The sequence below is a fragment of the Ctenocephalides felis genome, unplaced genomic scaffold (genome assembly GCF_003426905.1).
Source record: "Ctenocephalides felis isolate EL2017-DRISC unplaced genomic scaffold, ASM342690v1 CF-g0.4_SCAFFOLD_01886, whole genome shotgun sequence".
NCBI lineage: Eukaryota > Metazoa > Arthropoda > Insecta > Siphonaptera > Pulicidae > Ctenocephalides > Ctenocephalides felis.
Window position 1 is genome coordinate 57081308 of NW_020538040.1, and position 19393 is coordinate 57100700.

At 28.3% G+C, this 19393-nt stretch overlaps 4 protein-coding genes across 5 annotated transcripts in view; 2 read left to right on the forward strand and 2 right to left on the reverse strand.

Moving 5' to 3' along the window:
* Positions 1-1364, forward strand: part of LOC113375130 (scavenger receptor class B member 1-like) — a 64020-nt gene extending 62656 nt beyond the window's left edge. Inside the window, exons 8-9 of the mRNA XM_026615078.1 lie at positions 67-192; positions 450-1364. Of these exons, the coding sequence (XP_026470863.1) occupies positions 67-192; positions 450-1259 (936 nt within the window). The 3' untranslated portion in view covers positions 1260-1364. The remainder of the gene's footprint in view (positions 1-66; positions 193-449) is intronic.
* A 2604-nt stretch (positions 1365-3968) lies between these two features.
* LOC113378848 (coiled-coil domain-containing protein 51-like) lies at positions 3969-7329 on the reverse strand. 2 transcript variants are annotated; one of them, XM_026619468.1, is made up of 4 exons: positions 7193-7329; positions 6425-6621; positions 5234-5396; positions 3969-4550 (listed from the first exon to the last, which is right to left on the reverse strand). In XM_026619468.1, the coding sequence occupies exons 1-4, from the start codon at positions 7275-7277 to the stop codon at positions 4228-4230; spliced, it is 768 nt and encodes a 255-aa protein (XP_026475253.1). In that variant the 5' UTR covers positions 7278-7329; the 3' UTR covers positions 3969-4227. The 2 variants fall into 2 exon arrangements, with proteins under 2 accessions (XP_026475253.1, XP_026475252.1); XM_026619467.1 differs by lacking the exon at positions 7193-7329 and having other exon boundaries at positions 3970-4550; positions 6425-6967.
* A 420-nt stretch (positions 7330-7749) lies between these two features.
* LOC113378846 (putative oxidoreductase GLYR1 homolog) lies at positions 7750-9762 on the reverse strand. Its single transcript, XM_026619464.1, is given in 3 exon segments — positions 7750-9416; positions 9419-9545; positions 9547-9762. Coding segments are annotated over 3 exon segments (1518 nt in total). The 5' UTR covers positions 9631-9762; the 3' UTR covers positions 7750-8109.
* Positions 9763-15913: 6151 nt separating this feature from the next.
* LOC113375131 (lysosome membrane protein 2-like) overlaps positions 15914-19393 on the forward strand; it is a 51768-nt gene continuing 48288 nt past the window's right edge. Inside the window, exon 1 of the mRNA XM_026615079.1 lies at positions 15914-16118. Within this exon, the coding sequence (XP_026470864.1) occupies positions 15929-16118 (190 nt within the window). The 5' untranslated portion in view covers positions 15914-15928. The remainder of the gene's footprint in view (positions 16119-19393) is intronic.

A 19393-nucleotide genomic window follows, 5' to 3' on the forward strand; every position in this document is an offset into this window, starting at 1 on the left:
TTATGGTAAACATTATAGATATAATAAAAGTATATTCTAATAAATTATATTGTTGTTTTAATACAGAATACCGGAATGCCAGTGAAAGTAGCAGTTCGCCTGCAAATTAATATGGTGTTTACAGATTTATCAAGTATGGCAAAAGTTGGGCGATTTTCAAATATGGTTCTACCTATGCTTTGGTTTGAAATTGTAAGTTTATGTAAAATTAACATATTTATTAGGATATAAGAATATATGTACAAAATAGAATTCGAAGAGATTTAATAATCATCAAGAAGTAAGTTAATAAAAGTTCAGAGAATATATTGAAAAATTGTCTCAAAAATTGCTCGACAAAAAACAATCCCTTTTCTGGCATTGATAAAGTAATACTGAGATCATATGATATATCTATTTCAATATCTGAATATATTTATGAAAATCATATCAATCTATTATGATTCCAGGGAATGCCTGAACTTCCTAGCAGCATAAATAATAAATTCATCTTCTATCTCAACATAATGCCTGTTGCGGAACAAGTAATCTTATACGGAGGCTTTATTCTCGGGTCAATAATGCTCATAACATCTATAGTAAAGGTTCTGATGACAGTTTCTTACAAAGGTCGTTCAATATCTGATAATTTCAAACAATACAATGTCCCTAATTCTAAGAGCTGGTTGAAAGATGACAACGGTAAATCAACTGGAAAACACATTCAAGGATTTAAACATCAGGGCCACAAGTCGATGGATCCGATCAGTGAAAAGTATTTAGGAAAAACGTCTGGTTCTATTTATAGTCCATGCGAAGAAAACTTTAAAACCGAAGCACAAAGCTTAATTGATATTGATAAGTTGCAAAATACAAAAAAACAAGGAGAAAACTGGTTAAATAAGAGTTTGGGAGATATTTTGAATAAATCGTTAGAAAAAGCCATTCCATTCTTTTCGGCAGAAAATGAGAAAAATTACACCAAAACACCAACAGAGGACATGAAGGAGATGCAAATATATAACAAACCTACTAGAAAATTCAGCGAAAATAAAGCTTTCTTATGTAACGAAGGAAATGAAATGGGACATGGTATGCTAAAATATGGTGATGTTAGTGAAAACTTGAGTGATCTTGATAACGAATGCAATAACGATGATTTGTCAGAGTCCAATAGCGATGATCCTTATGATTACCACAAAGTACCATCTGCTTCAAACTCAGATAATGATGAGAATGGTGATGAATACAGCGCTAAAATTAACCATGGAATGGTTTAAGATCGAGATGCCTTATTATTTTAGATATTTCAATACCCTTAAATTAAGAAATTACAGTACCAGAACCAAAAACTGATTACTGAACTAAACTAAATTTAGTAAATTTGTATCAAACTTACCAAAAATTATCCAATTATTCATTTAAATTACAAACAACTATAAAATTGGCAAACAGAAGAATATTAATAGGTCTCACGCATAAAGCAAATAAATCTTTAGTAATCCTTTGTACTCCACTATAAGCCGATATAACTTTTGATGTTTAATACCAAAATAGCCTTAACTCAGAAGCCTAATATTAATCACAATACAGAAGACGATCGTTTCCTGAAACATTTTACGTTTTTGTGCTTCTATACAACATGGATGAAGCCAACGGAGTGGCAGCTAGTGGCCGATGTCCTCCTATTCGTTCTATGAATGTAAAAATGCCTTATATTAATTAGAAATTATTAACATGTTAGTAGAGTTCAGACTTCAACCTGTCACCCCTTACCAATATATTTGCAACATCCGTGCTATACAATACAGAGTATACTTCATTGTGGTACCAGATCAAACAAAATTGTATAGTAAGCCACAAAGTTTAATAAAATATTTACAAAATGCTCATAATCTTGTACCTGCAAACCAAGATTGCAAAAACTTAGCATATTGGTAACAGAAACATAGACATAACCCAGGTGTTTTGTTTCTTTCCACTAAATTGAATTTATTAAGCTTTCAACTTTTACCAATATCCTGGATATGATCATTATCTAAAAAAAAATATATTGAATACTCAGCCTATTAGTTTAGTAATCAAATTGAATATCTCGAATCGCTAAATTCAAGTCTCTCACTTGCATCTTACATTGATTAGAAAAATGTCACAAAAATATTCAAAATTTTATACCAAGAAGTTACTATATGCTATATGATATCTAGATCATATGTAAGTCTACTGTAAAATGCATCTTTATAAACCTTTATTTTATAATTATCGAAATATATTATCTAAGACTAAAGTTCCAAATAAAATTGGAAAAAGTACTATGACATTGAGTTATTATGACCGAACTTACAAAATCTCATTCTTATAATGTTAATTATAGAAGCTCTTAAGATTATTATAACTAAAGTGATAAGCTGTACAATTTGACTTTACTTTTAACTTAATTTTTGTGAGTGCGTGTTGTGGGAGTATCCATGTTTGTGTCTAACAATATCCTTATGTTATCTTGCCACATTAATCTCAGATATAATTTATTGATATTATTTTTAAACATGTGCTGGTATGTGATCGTTTATTATGTTATTGAATTTTTTCACCAGGCTTAGATTAAATTACTAGTCTAATAAAAATGATAAGTGACATCAATTCAAATTGGAAGAATTTTTCATCACTATTCCCTAATAGTAACTTTAATACTGGCTTTGCCATATTGTATAAGTTAATCTACTTAAACGAAATTTAATTCCAGGCAAAATATTAGTAGAAGTACTTGTATTTAGTGAAATTATCTTCCTAAGAATGTTAGTTTTATGATAGAATTTTAGTTTCATGATAGAATTTTAGTTTAAATTATTTTAGTTATAGCATGATGTATGCATCGAAAGAGTAACCATCAATTTAACATGACATCATTGTTGTCTTACGTCAGTCAGTTCACGCAATATAATTAGTTAAAATCATGTCAGTGATATCAACTCTCTATTGCTTTAAAGTAGTTTTAAAATGTATTTTTATTTGAAAATTGTACGGAATATAATATTTATATTCCTTTAGGACTGAATAGATCTACAAAAATTTGTGAATATTTATTTAAAGTTGTTTGAAGTATGGCTGAGTTTGCTTGATTGCTGTAGATATTTAGTAAATATTGTAACATATATTTGATGTACTTACTAGTATTTTATATATTTTACACTAGCAGATAATCATTTAGTAACCTTAAAATGTACTCTTCATTACCCCAAAAAGTAATCACTATTTTTATACTTTTAAATTAAGATTTAGACAATAATCATATGTAATATTTCATATAATAAAAATGGAATAGAAATACAATTTGACTTTTTATTAGGCTTGCGACAAATAGTATATTCGGCAATATGCCCAACCCTGAATATTCTGCATACTCATGTAACTAAAACTCATGTGCTTTAATGCAAACTAAGCTATGCTTCAAACTTTTCCAAACCCATTCATTTGACTCTTTTTCAGCGCATAATAAACGCACAAGTAATTAAAAATAACAAAAACCACAAAGTATATGATAGAGTAACAAATATAAATTTGAATAATGATAAATTTTAAATAATGCATACACATATACACACACACTATATATATATATATATATATATATATATATATATATATATATATATATATATATAATTCATTTAAACAGCCAATGCGTCGAAAAGAAGTTTATTTTAAATTTTTTTATACATTTCGAGACTAGATGTGTCTCATCATTCAGCTAAGAGAAATTCACAATATCATTCAATTGTAAATTTCTTTTAGCTGAATGATGAGACACATTGAGTCTCAAAACGTATACAAAAATTCAAAATAAACTTTTCTTTCAACAACACATTGGCTGTTTAAATCAATTCAATATGTTTCAACGTCAAACAAACAATCCTCAAGATATATGCATATATATAAATTATTCAGTTTTTATTAATTTGAAACGTGTTATATAAAGTATCATAATACATTATATTATCAAAGCCTATAGTTGAGGTTACATTACATATAAAAAATATATAAATTGTGTAAAAAAAATATGAAATATTTAAATTAACTCAGGTGGGCATTTATTACACATCACATTATCACAGATGTGGTACGTCACTTATTTGGTAATTCAACGCAATTTCATTACGTTTAGATTATAAAAAGTTCTTTTTATCCTAAACTATATTTCATATGTAACATAATTAAATGCATTCAAATAATATAAATAAAATTCAACTGTTATCTGCAACAAGAACACATTAATAGTGTCAAGATACCTGCAATTGCAATCATGTGCATATGTATCCTGTCTAATTTTAAATCTTGCTCATTACTTTTAAATGAGTCATTAAATGATGTTTGGCTACCAAATGTTTTCATCACAGGTTTTGCAATATTTTCTTTAAATGTGGTCTTGACTATATTCTCTATTTTTGATAATTTGTCAACTGAAGTATCTGATGTTACTTGAGTAATAGCTGCAATTTCTTTCAACATAACTTTAATTTCCTTCAGTTTGTGGGAATTATTAATTGAAGATCCAATTATTCCAATTATGGTACCTAAAATTAAGTGTGAAAAGATCAGTATAAAATTAATTACTACAATCCTTACTATGATATAATAATCAATTTAGACAAATATAATATTAAATAATATTAAAGAACTCAATAAATTAAAAAATTAAGTAATAAAAGACACAAGCTCATCTTTAATAATTTAAAACAGAACCCTTCATAATAATGCCAAAATTATTTTCAAGTTATTTGGTACACTAATTCCTTTCATCAGTTATTATAATTCAATGCTAGAATAAAAATTTGGAGCCTGACAGTAGTATTTATCAAGTACATACCAAGCATTTTCAATTCTTAAAAATCTGTTGCCAATGGCACTTGTTTAGTACAGAGTAACATTATGTTTTTATTTAAATTTATACATCGTTTCGAAGTAGTGTTATTGACATTCCAATGTGACAAAATAAATATAGCTATTTTTTTATTATTTTGAAATAATATTTACCAAATGAATCTTAAATGTTATTAAAACATACTACACATAAAAAGTTGTAATTGAAAAAGCTTCTTATAGGTCATAATTCATACAGAAATTGAAAATATGAATTTTTTGCTTTTACAATATCTTACAATTAGAAAACTATATAAAAAAAACTTTTAAATAGCTTACAAATTAGTTCAAACATAAAATTTACTTTACGCAATTATAAATAAAAAGTATTAAGTACCTATTATAGATCCAATAATGGACCAGTATTTTGTTTTATCAGCTTGCAAGCGTTCCCTTTCATGTGAAATTCGGACTGCAGTGGTAAGATTTGTAAAAAGTTCACGTTCCAGTTTCTCTACATCAATAAATGATTCTTTTAATTTATTTTCTTGACCTATGATCTAGAACAGTAATTAAAATTAAATTAAATTAATGTAATTTACACATGCTTCACATTTAATTGATATTTTCTAATATGTACATTGTTACAATCTGCTGCTTCACAAATTCAAATACAATCTAACAAACTAACATATCATTAATATTAGATATGCATTTTAAAGGTGTAATATTCCATATAAAAAATAAAAATTTGAGTATATATGCTATAATTTAATGAATAATTTAATAATACGTTGGACATCCATGAATTATATGTTCTGGTAAGTTCTGTCGTCCGACTTATTACACATGATGAGAAATAGATCAATATATATATATATATATATATATATATATATATATAATATGGATTTTACCAATTCGAATTTCATCCTTTGAGATATGACGTTCGATTTTTTTTTTTGTTCATTTCTTTTTCGAAGGGCAAATAATTAATATTTATTTTTCACTAACATGCTTGTTGCAAATTAATTATTTCTTTGACATGTTTTTGTTTTGTGTTTGTGTATTATTTACTTGTGTGTTTCTACTGAGGAAGAGTCAAAATGGGACTCAAAACATATCGATTGATTAAATTTATTTTATGAAACTTTTATCTTAGTTTTCATTATATTTTAGTATCAGGATTGATGTCTGTTAGGAAGTTTTATTAAAATATTTATCACCATCTGAAAAATTCATGTATATCAAAGTATACATCAGTCATTGACTATTTTCGTACTTAATACAACAATAAAGAAAGGAAGGTAAGTTGATAACACTAGGTCTTATACAAATCGTTTTGCTTAATGTATTATAAATACCTTAGTTGAAATGCTGTTATAGCTTCAATTAGCAATAATGTTACCAGTCATAAGTTTTTAACTAAAAACTAATGATAGATGTGTAAAAGCAAATATAAAGCATCATTATCTCCTATATTATTAGTTACTCAATCCAAACTTAATTAGATCTTGAAATGTTCAATAGTAACTTTTGTGACTAAAAGATATAATAGGTCTAGTTCACAAACTGTATTAAATCTCACCTCATGATCTTCCATAATAAGTTTTAGGTATCTGGGTTCTCCAGGCTTTGAAAGTTGCAGTTTATCATGTATATCTTTCCTTTTTAACTGTACCTCAGACAATAAATTATAGACTTCCCTTCGCTTGTTTTGAACTGTAGTAAATTGATCCTGGGCATCTAATACTTTTTGTTGAGCAATTCTAACTTCAGAAAGTCCTGTGAATTGTTCATACCATTTGAAGACATCATTAAACTTTGCCCGAGCTGCATCTGATTTTAATTGCATTTCTAATCTTAGCTGTTCTCTAGTAGGCAATAACTCCGTGATTTTACTATAATTGTTAGAGTACTTTTTAAGTGGTATCAGTATCAGATCATTATTTCTGATAGTGTACAACTTTTTTATAAAATGCATAGCAGTGGATTAAGTTAAAGTTTCAATATAAATTGTAAATCCGTTAAAAATGTAAACTATGAAAGGTACTTGAATAAAGGCATAAAGAACTCAGTATAGTCCCGCACATTACCGGCGATCAAAATAAAAAAATGAACTCTTTTTACATATAACCTGCATCTTAGATTTATATTGGTTTTATAAGCATTTTGGCGCTCAATAACTATTACTTAATTAACAAAATTAGCACTATTGTTCACACAGTTCGCCTTCTCGTATAATTATAAATTAATTATAATAACTTATCAGTCAATTTTAGCACGGTTTAGAAAGTAGAAGCTTGTGTGCCATACTGCCATATGCAATTTATGACATAAGGCCGTGGTTACCAACCTTTGGGGCGCGCACCCTCAGGAGAGCATACAGCTAATAAATAACTAATGAGTAAATGTATACTTTTACATAATATTGCATACATTTTGTAGTTTTTGTAATTAAAATATAATATCAGTTGATAATTTATGAAATTAAAAGTTTAATTTAAACAATATTTTTTATAAGAACGTGGGGCACCATAGTAAAAGGTTGAAAACCACTGACGTAAGGGAAAGACGGCGTTTATAACCAAACACTGATTTAGCAGCACTGTACAAACATATTTTAAGAATAAATTTGTTTTGAAACGATATAAAATTATTGCTAGAATAATAGCAATAATTATATAGTTGATGTTTACACTGCATATGGAAATTGAGAGAAAATTACAATTCAAACTACAATGTATGTTGTTTCTCACAGTATGAATTAATTAATGGGATCTTTACGATGAATAAAAGATTAATTACATTATAATAGGATTTATTATTTGTACTTACAATACATTTTTCAATAAAAAATACATCATAGAAGTGCTAAAAAAGGTAAAACTCATAAATTAATGTTAAAATTCAATAACGTTAAAATTTTTGTAAACTAAAATAAAATGTAGTACCACTTCAATATAGTATGCAACATATGCAATCTATGCAATAACTAAACATTTACTTTATTGTAAAATTATGTACAGAAATTTAAATTACTATTCTTCAATACATGTCATTGCACCTACATGTAAAACATTTAAAACACAAATTATCCAACACGTGAACTTAACTACATTCTCCTAATAGAAATAATTTTCCAAAAGTACAAAATTTTAGCTTAGTCAATAATTATAAACAAATAAATTTCTAAATTATATGCTTCTGTTGTGGAAATATATAAATTAGTCTAAAATTTTATATATTATAAAACCATATATAAATTTATATTTAAAAACGTGCTCTGAAATACAAGGCTGATACATCATCTTCCCCAAACCCCAAGCGTTTTGCATGTTTCAACACTTCATTAGCAGTCGCTGTGACAGGCATGGGTAAGGTTAGGTCCTCGGCCATACCCAAAGCTAGACGCAAATCTTTTTGTAAATGTGTGAGCCTGGTGTGAGTGCTGTAATCCCCCATAATAATTGAATTACTCTTCTCTATCATTGCCGGGCTGGCAATGGTTGTCAGTTCAAGAATTTCTAAAACATCCTTTTTTTGAAGGCCAGTACGGTCTGCCAATGCCATTGCTTCTACTAATCCCGCTACTGATATTGCATTTATTGTTTGTAGAACTAAATTCATTTTAGTTGCAGTACCCACTGCTCCTAGGAACAAACAGTTATTTCCAATGGCATTAAAACAAGAATTACAATCTTGGAAAAGATCTTTATCTCCTGCAGCAAGTATTATAAGAGATCCTTCCTCCGCTTGCATTCTAGAACCTTGTATTTGTGCCTCTAAATATCTTCCTCCTTTCTCCACAATGGCATCAGCAATGTCATGCGAACACTCCGAGTCGATTCCCGTCATTTCCACATAGCCTTTTCCAATAGTCATTGTTTGTAGCACTCCACAATTTCCAAAAATCATTTCTCTTGCTGCTAGAGGATCGGGGACACATGAAAATATTATATCTGCCGCATCTACAACTTCACAAGGGGCAAGACCCATTTTAGCTCCAGTTTCTAAAAAATCGTTGCACTTTGCCCTTGTTCTATTCCACACAACGACTTTATGTCCTGAGTGGATTAAGTTTTTTACCATTGCACGCCCCATGATACCAAGGCCAAGAAATCCAATTACTTTATTAGTGGGTGAGACATTTTTTCCAGCGAGAATAGGAGATATATTTTTCAAATTAATAGGTGGAGTCAATGGCCTATTTACCTGTGGTTTGTTCCATAAGCTAGAGATCTGTCGACTGGAAACTGAATGGTTTGAAATGTATGAAGAACTTTCAGGCTCGGTACCCACTGAATCATCATTATCAAAATCCACAGTAGTTGTAGTAATAGTAGGTTTTAAAGCTTTAGGGGGGGTATCAGAAGGAATTGTAGAGTTTAAACGTTTTCGTCCAGGAGTTTTTTTCAAAGGCTTCACTTTTTCTGGTTTATCTTCGTTTTCTTTTAATTCATTGAATTTAAAATCTGCTTCATCTTCGTTATTCTCGAATACAGCTTCGTACTTTTTGGGGTCGTCAATATAAGCATCGATTTGTTTGATAGCTTCTTTGAACGCAGCTGTTTTACAAAGATCAATTTTTCTTTACCTTCTAAATACGGTATTAGAAAAGTTTCTTCGATCCAACCATAGTTATTTGAACCAAAAAAATAAATGCAATGAAGCCCAGCACTGTTTTTAGGTTTCTTCAATTTAGGGGGGAATATTTGAAACTCGGCCAGGCCACGATGGAAATCTCTTCATTTTGGCCCACACCAAATCCCCGATGTTAAACTTACTTGACATTTTTATTCTTCTTGTCACAAATTTCAAAATTATTTACTATATTACTATAATGCACTCTATCAAAATAAACTGCCGCGCATCACAAGCCAATACATACCGCCATTACTCACACGCACGAATGCCAACATGACATGTTACAAAAACAAAGTTATTTACATGTCAACACAACAGAATAAAGAAATTATCTTTGAAACACACCGACAATTCATATTCGAGTATATTCTACAGATTTTGCATTTTAACAATATTACAAAACAAAATGGATATAATAAATGTATTTATTTATAATATTTTTTTATTTACTCTCAATTTGAAAATTCATATTACGTGCCAATATGGCTTCATTTATCATTTCAATATGGAAGTTGAAAATGATAAATATAATTAAGTATTTCATGCCGTAGCATATGGCATTACGATTATTTTAAAATATTTTATTTGTTGCATAACAGCTTTTGATAATTTGGTTTGATTCTATGTTTGACTTTTAAGCTAGTATGAAAGATGGCCGCACACGCACACTAAGGTAGTCGTGCAACATGCATTATAAACCCTCATTAAACGTTCGAGGCTACCGTTATATGTGGCATTTGGCATTACCGTTACATCGTTTGTTATAGATACATTGCTACAATAATGTTTAATGTAGGCCTTATTTCATTATTGATCCATACCGAATGCATACATTTAAAACACTAATTGTAATATAATAACCCAAATTAACGATACCATTGTATTGTAATGTTGTAAGTAATACTTATTTATCTATGGTTGTAAGTACATAATTGGAAATATACTGTTGTGTCTCTGTCACCTAACCTTGTTTTATGAATCATGACAGACAAATACGCACAAATATATGTACATATGAATGTATTTGTAATTTTTGTTCAAACTAACCGATATATCGTGTATTTTACTTAAAATGTAAAATGTAAAGCTTTCAGAAATAGAATATTTTATTTGAATTTCTATAGTATTAAAAATTCACATATGCATATAGCTATAAATGCTGTTAAAATAAAGAATTTTATGTAATATATTTACATATCTCTAAATTTAAACAAATCTAAACACCGCTATTGAACTATTAAAATATGATAAAAATCCATTCATAATGGTATACTAGTATAGCGGTATACCATCTAAATTTTCGGCGGTATATTAACCGACTCAGTGCCACACGTTTTTTCGCAATATGTGTATGCAAAAATGCTAGGACTAATTACCCTCTGAAATTAAAGTAAGAGAAAATAATGTGTAACTTTCGTAAAAATGTTACAATTTTCGCTTTACATGAATATTTAGTTAGTTTATTTTATGATAACTTAGGCGAAAAATCAAAACTTCTGTAAAAAATCCAACAATTTTTAGACAGAATCAAACTCAAGAACATACTGACATGAGTGTCGTTCCCGCGCATTTGGCACTTTTCGATAGAATGAGCAGATGCGCGATCGCGCGACTTGAACACTAAAACGTTAATACCGGTATTTACCTAAAAATATCGGAATTTAGATATTGAAACATAAGCGCTAGTTAAAACTTATAACACTTGAATTTAATTTCCTCGGTACCATTTAGACTTTAATTTCCATAATCGCAACCGATGTCACTTCAGGCCGATCTGTTGTATAAGCAAATGAGAGAATATAATCGACTGATAAATGATGAAATTTATTTCCTTTCATGTATAATGAAACGGCATTTTAAAGTGATATCGGCGCCAAAATATTTTATATAAAAATACTCAAAATAAACAAAATAAAACCACTGATAATTTATTTTTGTTCTAACTTCATACATATTAATCATAATTATTAATAAAAGTGTTTCTTATTAACTTCCTGAAGGAGAAGTTTGTTTTCATCAAAAAGTCCGATTCGCTAATTTTATGTTTTCTCGACGTTTCAAGCCATTCTGAATCGAATGAAACCAAATTTGGAAAAAGTATGTGTGTGTGTGTGTATGAACAAATTTTTTTCCGTAAATCGACGTTTTCTCAAAAACGGCTGGACCGATTTCAAAAATTTAAAAGCCATTCGATGTATCGCGATGAGGACTAGCGTCTATCAATTTTGCGCGACGATCAGCCAAGCCGTTTCTTTGTAAATAGCAGAAAAGTGAAAACTTTTTCGTCCACATTTTAGCCCGCAATTCTGATTCAATTTTGAAAACTCAAAAACCGTTCGAAAGATATTGGTTGGGAATCGTGCTGATGAGTTTTTGGTAGTGATCGGCCGGGCCGTTTCCTTGTGATAAAGAGTTGAAAAAATTTTTTCGACGATTTATATTATTATTTTTTTACGGTAGATACCATAGTCTTCTAGATTATACTAAAATATTACGGCCCTACGACAACTCGTTTAGCTTTAAAAATTCGTCCAAGTTTGCAAAAATTAAAATTGTTTTGGTATTTGTCAAAATTAAACCTTTCATCGACGTTTGCTCAAAAGCGCCTGAACCGATTTCAGAAATTTAAAAACCATTTGATGTATCTTGATGAGGATTATCGTTTGTCAGTTTTGTGAGACGATCTGCCGAGCCGTTTTTTTGTAATTTGGAAAAAAGTGTTAAACTTTTCGTCCACAATTAAGCTCATACTACCGTATCGATTATAAAAAATCAAAAACTGTTCGAAAGATATTAGTTGGGAATGATACTAATTAGTTTTAGGTTAAAATCTAAGGAGCCGTTTTCTTGTAATTAACTGTTTAAAAAAAATCAAGCAGATTTTTATGGAATTTTTTTTGGCGATATATATTATTGTCTCATGGAACTTACTAAAATATTACGGCCTTACGACAAGTAGTTTAATTTTAAAATTTTATCAATCTTTGAGAAAATGAGTAGTTTCTCTAACGTTTGTTAAAATTAAAATTAGACGATTTACTTGATATAATGATAGAGTTCTTGGTCTTAATGAACCTACTAAATTATTAAAGTGTTACAGACACTGGTTCAATTATAAAAATTATTGATTTTTGAAAGTTTGCTTTTAGAAAATACTCCGATTTAACGTGTTCGTTCGCTTTCAATCATGTGTAATAAATTCACTCGGAATACTTTTAATCACTCATAAATTAATTCATATTTTATTGTTTATGTCGATTATTTACACATATCGGGAAGTTTATGTAACTTGCCTCAAGGCAAAATACCAATACCAACTAGTTAAAAAAAAGATTGTTATTTATCCTAATACTAAATAACAAAATACGAATAACAAAAACAACAATTATATAATATCATTACTTTACGTAAAAAGTATCACGTCTCGAAAATATATATTATTTTCCATCATTATTTTATTTTAAATAAAAACACTCAACATTTATAATATTATACTATTTTTAATAAAGTATTGGATTTTAAATTAGTATCAAAAAATTAATGTTTTAAACTTTTTAAAAAAATACATGCAATTCAATTTAATATAATATTGTAATATGAGTTAGTTTTTGGTCTTTCTGACACATACGTTTGATTTCGATGAAATGTGCTCAATAGTAGATACCTAGTTGTTTCGATACTTATTTTCAGTTTTTTATTTTTTATTTTAATTTATATCGATAATAGGTCTATTTTTTATATTTACATTCTATTTTGTTTACATTTTTAAAAATAATATGACTATTGGTATTACCGATTTTAAAAGCGAAAATACCAGTATCGAAATTTGTTTGTGGGGTTACATTCCCTAAGGACATACAATTATACTCTTCTTTTATCTATGCAATTATATTTTCTACGACTGTAATGCTAATTGAAACATTTTTGACACGACATATATGTGTCAATTCTGAATGAAAAAGTTTAATATTAACTTTTTTATTATTTTATACCAAATCAAACATTATATGTACTACAATAAATATGTGCAGCGAAAGACTAAAACAGTTGCCCCCCGTTCCCATTCTATATGGTCGATTTGAGAAATTTACCTCTTAAGTCGAAATCGTCAATTTTAGATACTTGAAATTATAATCTTTCATATGGTTATGTGGCTTTAAACAAAATAATCAATAGTCAACATATAGAACAGATGTGTTTATTTATTATTGATATACAAGATTGTTTACTCTTAAACAAGAAGTACAAGTAGCGGTGGCGCTTTTTTATCTATGAGACGGGCTTTTGCACTTGATCAAAGTATATGAGATCTGTATAAAACCTGCGGCTAAAAACGGCATAGAATTCTTTACATTTAAATAGGATAAATATTAAAATAACCAATCACGTACGTTTTTATGAATTCTTGCGATATGTTCGTTTAATGACATTAAATTGGGTACTATTTATTAGTATTTATCCTATGTTTTTTTAAAATTAAAATAATTGATAAAAAGATAAAATAATTGGAAAAATGATAAAGGACATCTCCCTTCAATATAAGTTGCTTGAACTTTTTGGTATGTGTAAATAATCGACATAATCAATACAAATTCAGATGTAGCAACTTTTAAAATTGTGATGACAATTTGCAACAGCAACTAGTAAAATTGTATAATTTTCTAAAGAATTTTTATAATTAAGCCAATGATCTCTACCATTTTACAAAGTCTCCTCAAAATCGTTATTTTTTTTACAATGAATTACGAAGAAATAGTTCGGCCGATCTTCACCGAAAACAAATCAGCTCGATTCCCAACTATACCTAACATTTAAATTCACAAAACTTCAATTCAATTTTTCAATTTTGTTCAATTTTTTCTCAATTTAAAAAAATGGCTCTGCCAATCGTTCGGAAAGCTTATCGGGTTTTATCTACTGGCTTCAAAGTTTTTAAATGACGGTGCAGCTGTTTTTAAGAAAACGTGGACGCAAGTCAAATTTTAGCTCAATAAGGTAGAGCAGGGCTTAAAGCTTCGCAGTTAAAAAGCTCCACCACTGATATCTCGAAAACAAGTAAAGTTAAGAATTTTTTAACAAAAATTTTGAAAGAAGAGGGGAAATGATGTATATCCAGCCATCACCTTGATTCTTACGACGTTGCTATCGCGAGAAAAGCGATATAACCGTTTTTCTTTTGTAGTTATTTATTTTGGTTGTGAGCACTGTTGCTAAGTTTATGAGATATAATTTTTTTATATTTAATATAATTTTTAAGTATACGTTTTTTTATTGTTTTATAAAATGTATTATTAATTTTAAGTTAGATTAAAAAAAAAATTATAAACCTCTATAAAAGCTTACACCTAGGTGAGGTAAAAAGGACGAACTAAATCCTCACTGCAAAGGTGTGAAAAATAAAAAATAACTTATTAAAAGAACAAACAAGAAGAAAATTAAGTTAAAAAAAGTAATTTTACAAGAGATAAATTAAATAAATGGAGAATAATATTTTGTTGGCTCAAAAGACACCTTGCAGAGACAGTTGGTTTTTGCTGATGGCAAAAACGTGCTGTCGATGAAAATGAGTACTTGATATATATATGTACATCAAACGTTTGGTGCTTTATAGAGATTATAACAATATGTATATAGTTTTTTAGAACATATTTTGCGTCCTTTGCCAATATTCGCTCTATTCACAAACAAAATTATTTTTGAACAAATATTTCAACTAAAAGTATTTTTTTTTGTAAATTTTGAATTTTAAATTTGTTTCTTGCTTAATTAAAACTAAAAGATTGTTATATGATGATAATTAATAATCTTACCTATAAAATTATTTTTTATTATGTTTGTGACCACGTATTATTTTTATAATATTTAGAGTTCTGCAGAATGCATATTATAGTTGTGAACGAAATTAAATAAATGATTTACATATTTCAAAATGTTCAAATTAAAATTCAAAATAATGCAAAAATTGCGAAACCAATACATAATACATATACTCAAAATCATGAGCTCTCGAATGTCACAATCTAACATAAACAAATTATTATGTACCGAAGAGATAAATCCTTTACGTCCGTTCTTATCGGCATCGTGTCATTAAAAACATATAATCAGTATTGCTCAAAAAGCCCAGACAAAACTATGAAAAAGGACAAAAAACAATCAACATCCAGTTATCTTATGCAGTATGGTTATAAGAAGAAATATATGAATCTAACCGACATTTCGTTTAGCGCCGTATACAAAATCGATGATAGGACTCGATCGCTACTCTAATCACGAATATTAATTTACGTTTCGATGAAAAAACATTTAGTTTCAAAATCAGCTAATACTCTGGGTTTAATTTTTCAAATTACAAAAAGTGAATGTGAATGCTTTAAGTTTATTATTATTTTATAATAGTTAATTTTTCGAAAAAGTGCGTTCTGATTATTTTGGATATCGTGTGATGTCAAATTTTGTGCTGGAGAAGAATCCGTCGCAGCTGAAGATGTTGCCTCCTGACCGCGAAAAGGACAACGACAGTTGTATCAAATGTTGTGATATTTGCCGGAAGACCATCTACAATCAGAAAGAGTTTATCAAGGATACTAAAAAGCACATGTGCGTGCCCTCCAACAGGATGAGGCCGTATTACGGTAGGTCATTGTGCATAATGAAAAATATTTCAAATTGGTACAAATATTCTACCGAATCACATACATATCTGGAATTTGTATAAACACTAAAATTGCAGATTTTATTTTGAATTTGAATTTCGTTTAGTCATATGCTATATGCTAAAACTTAAAATTTTGTTTATGAATTGAACATCAATTTAAATTACTTGAAAATATTTAAAGTTTTGTTATGAGCGCATATTGTGAATTATATTAGTATTAATTTATGCAACAAATAGGGTAAGGCGGGGCACAAAGGTCCAATTTGATTTATAACACCACAAATAACACATGTAAAACAAACAATTATCTGACTATGTTCAGTAAAACTCTCAGCTAATTCATCATTGTAAAATGTATTTTTTTTTGCTGTCTTTCAAAAGTTTGTCCTCTGGTCCTTAGAAAGGGTAAAATCGGACGGCCAGAGGGTAAACAGCTCCAGTGTCTTATTTTTAATTTTAAAGGGATTACACAAAATAATAGCTACATTATTTAACCAATAGACAGAACACTGTATTGATCAGGTATTTCCTCAGAAATATTCATCAAAGAGTTCGAATAACTATTTTTTCAGAAATATTTATTAGAGAGTTGAAATAACTATTTATTCAATTTATCTCTTGTAAAATTGCTTTTTTTAACTTTATTTACTTTTTCACTTACTATTTTTTATTGTTTACACCTTTTCAAGGGTAAAGGTTTAGTTGGTCCTTTTTACCGCACCCAGTTTTTATAAAAAAAAAACTGTTGAATCTAACTTAAAATTATCAAAACGTCTTATGAAACAAATAAATAACGTATACTTAATAGTTATATTAAACTAAACAACTGTGCTCATCACCAAAATACTAATAACAATACTTTTGTTATGGATTTTCTAACATTGCCGTTTATCTCCCGATAGCAACGTCGTAAGAATCAAAGTGTGGTTATTCATCTTTTTTCCTCTACTTTCAAATATTGTTGTTGAAAAGTTCTTAACATTACTTGATTTTGAGATATCGATGATGAACCTTATTACCCGCGGACCTTTAAGTCCCGTATACCATATTCAAACAATTTTCCATAATTTTAACAAATATTCAGCAATATTCAAAATATTTAACAGCAATCCAAAATAGTACAATTTTTATAAGCTCTTTGGCAGATTATATAAAACACATAACATATACAAAAATAAACTCTTACACATATACATATTTACACATTTACATTAACATATATTAATTTGCGTAAGTAGTCTCTCCAATGAGAGATTTACAAGTAAAGAGAAATAAAATTAAATTAATATAATTTAAATTGAATAAGTTGGCCAATTTCTTTTGAGACGTCTCATTATTAGGGAATTGAGCAGGGTAGTTATCAATTCTGGATGATCTTCAGGGATCTCGTATTTAACCCACTTTTAAATAATTTATTATCATTATTCAATACACATTCATATTTTGACAGCTATTAATGCATTGCCCATATTGTTGTAGAATGATTTTTCATTTTCAACTTTTCGAAAGAGAATACTTTTATAAGGAAATTCGCAAATTTTATGGTATCACATTTCAATACATTCTGTATCGTTGGACATGAAAATATCCACGTTATATTTCATCAAATTCTATAGTATTAATTTATCTGAATTATTTTTATTTTCTTTCCTTTAATTTTTTTTATCAAACTCTATTGCTAATTATTCGAAAAGTGTGTTCCAGTATTGATTTTATTTGAAAATTGGAGAAAGTATTTTGAACGCAAATGTTGCCTTTCATTAACATTGCTTTAAATACAGATGCACAATTTAGAAGTCGTTCGATTAATCTTGATAAAGAAAATAATTATGTAAAATTATTACGCAGTTTTACGTACTGAAAGTGTTTATTATTATTGATAATGATTGGTCATTCCTTAGTTATTAATTTATTCTTAAAGTATTTGTTTTAGTCTTATTGTTAGTACATGATATAGCGGTGCATCCAAGTTATGAAAAATGAGCTTTTGCATGTAAACTTGAAAAGAAGTTTAAAAAATAATTATTGATCACTGAATAAAATATTTAAATATTTTAAGTAAAAAAGGTGGGATTACAATTAGATTCGACATTAATATTGAAAAAGATTCAAAATGATATTCAAAATAAAAATTCGCATGCATTCGCATGAAAATATAATTATCATAGGATAGGAAATTATAGATAAATTAAATCATATATGACTTAACAATATTTGTGTGGTTCTATGTTGCCACTTTTAATAAAAATCATTTAAGACAACGAAATTATTATTACCCATTCGTATACAATATATTTACACGATCGAATATTTTAAATATAAATATTTTGTTAATCCACTTCCTTACAATATTGTCGTTAAAGTGATTATCGAAGTAGATAAAAGTGTTTCATCAGAGTGCGTCTATTAAACCTTATTTTATCGCAGTTTTATCTTTAATGCTGTAACCCTCAGATTTTTACTATTTATCACTTGGAAACTGATTACAAACTACATTTTCTAAAATTTGTGTAAAACTGTGAACAAAATATTTTAATAATCTATGGTATATTATAAACATTAAGAAATTTCAATAAGTTATAATATTTGCATTGTTTTTTCTGTAATTTTCGTCATTGAATTGTTTTTGCATACTTTACTAATCGTGTAATGCATCGTGACATTCTTACAATTAGTGTCGATTTATTTGTTTTAATATTTCTTATTGAATAATATATATATATATATATATATATATATATATATATTAAGGAAACAACATTGTTGAAAAACACTGTATAACTTGCTTTGAAAATCGTGCCACTTTTTTACGATCAGCAATAAATTTATTAATTCACCAGTTAGCTGGAAGAAAAGTAAATTAAATGGTAATTTGAACATTTGTCTACGTGAAAATACTGAAATACTGTCCTCAATACGATGGAATAGCCATAAAATCAAATTATACAAGAAAAGGCTAGCTAGTGGCACAACCGTCCATACCCCTGGACACATACATAATCATTTAAAGAATTACAGGGCTTATGTATATAATGTAACTATATATAGCATAACATATTTTTTAATAAAGTTGACAAGAAATAAACGGAATTATGCAATCACTTTTCTTATAATTACTAAGTCACCATCACGACTAGTTTTATTATAAATTTCTTCTAATTAATCAGTCAAAATATTACAGTAACTATATATCAACATACCGAGATTTAGTCAGAATCATAATTACAAATGTAAAAGTGACTATCACCTGCT

Bases quoted from the DNA above. Each gene is read 5' to 3' on its own strand.
- LOC113378848 (XM_026619467.1), bottom strand. From the start codon at position 6,820: ATGCATTTTATAAAAAAGTTGTACACTATCAGAAATAATGATCTGATA. The intron at 5,397-6,424 runs GTGAGATTTAAT...TTACTGTTCTAG, and splicing joins TTATTATGGAAGATCATGAG to ATCATAGGTCAAGAAAATAA. The intron at 4,551-5,233 runs GTACTTAATACT...ACTTAATTTTAG, and splicing joins CATTATTGGATCTATAATAG to GTACCATAATTGGAATAATT.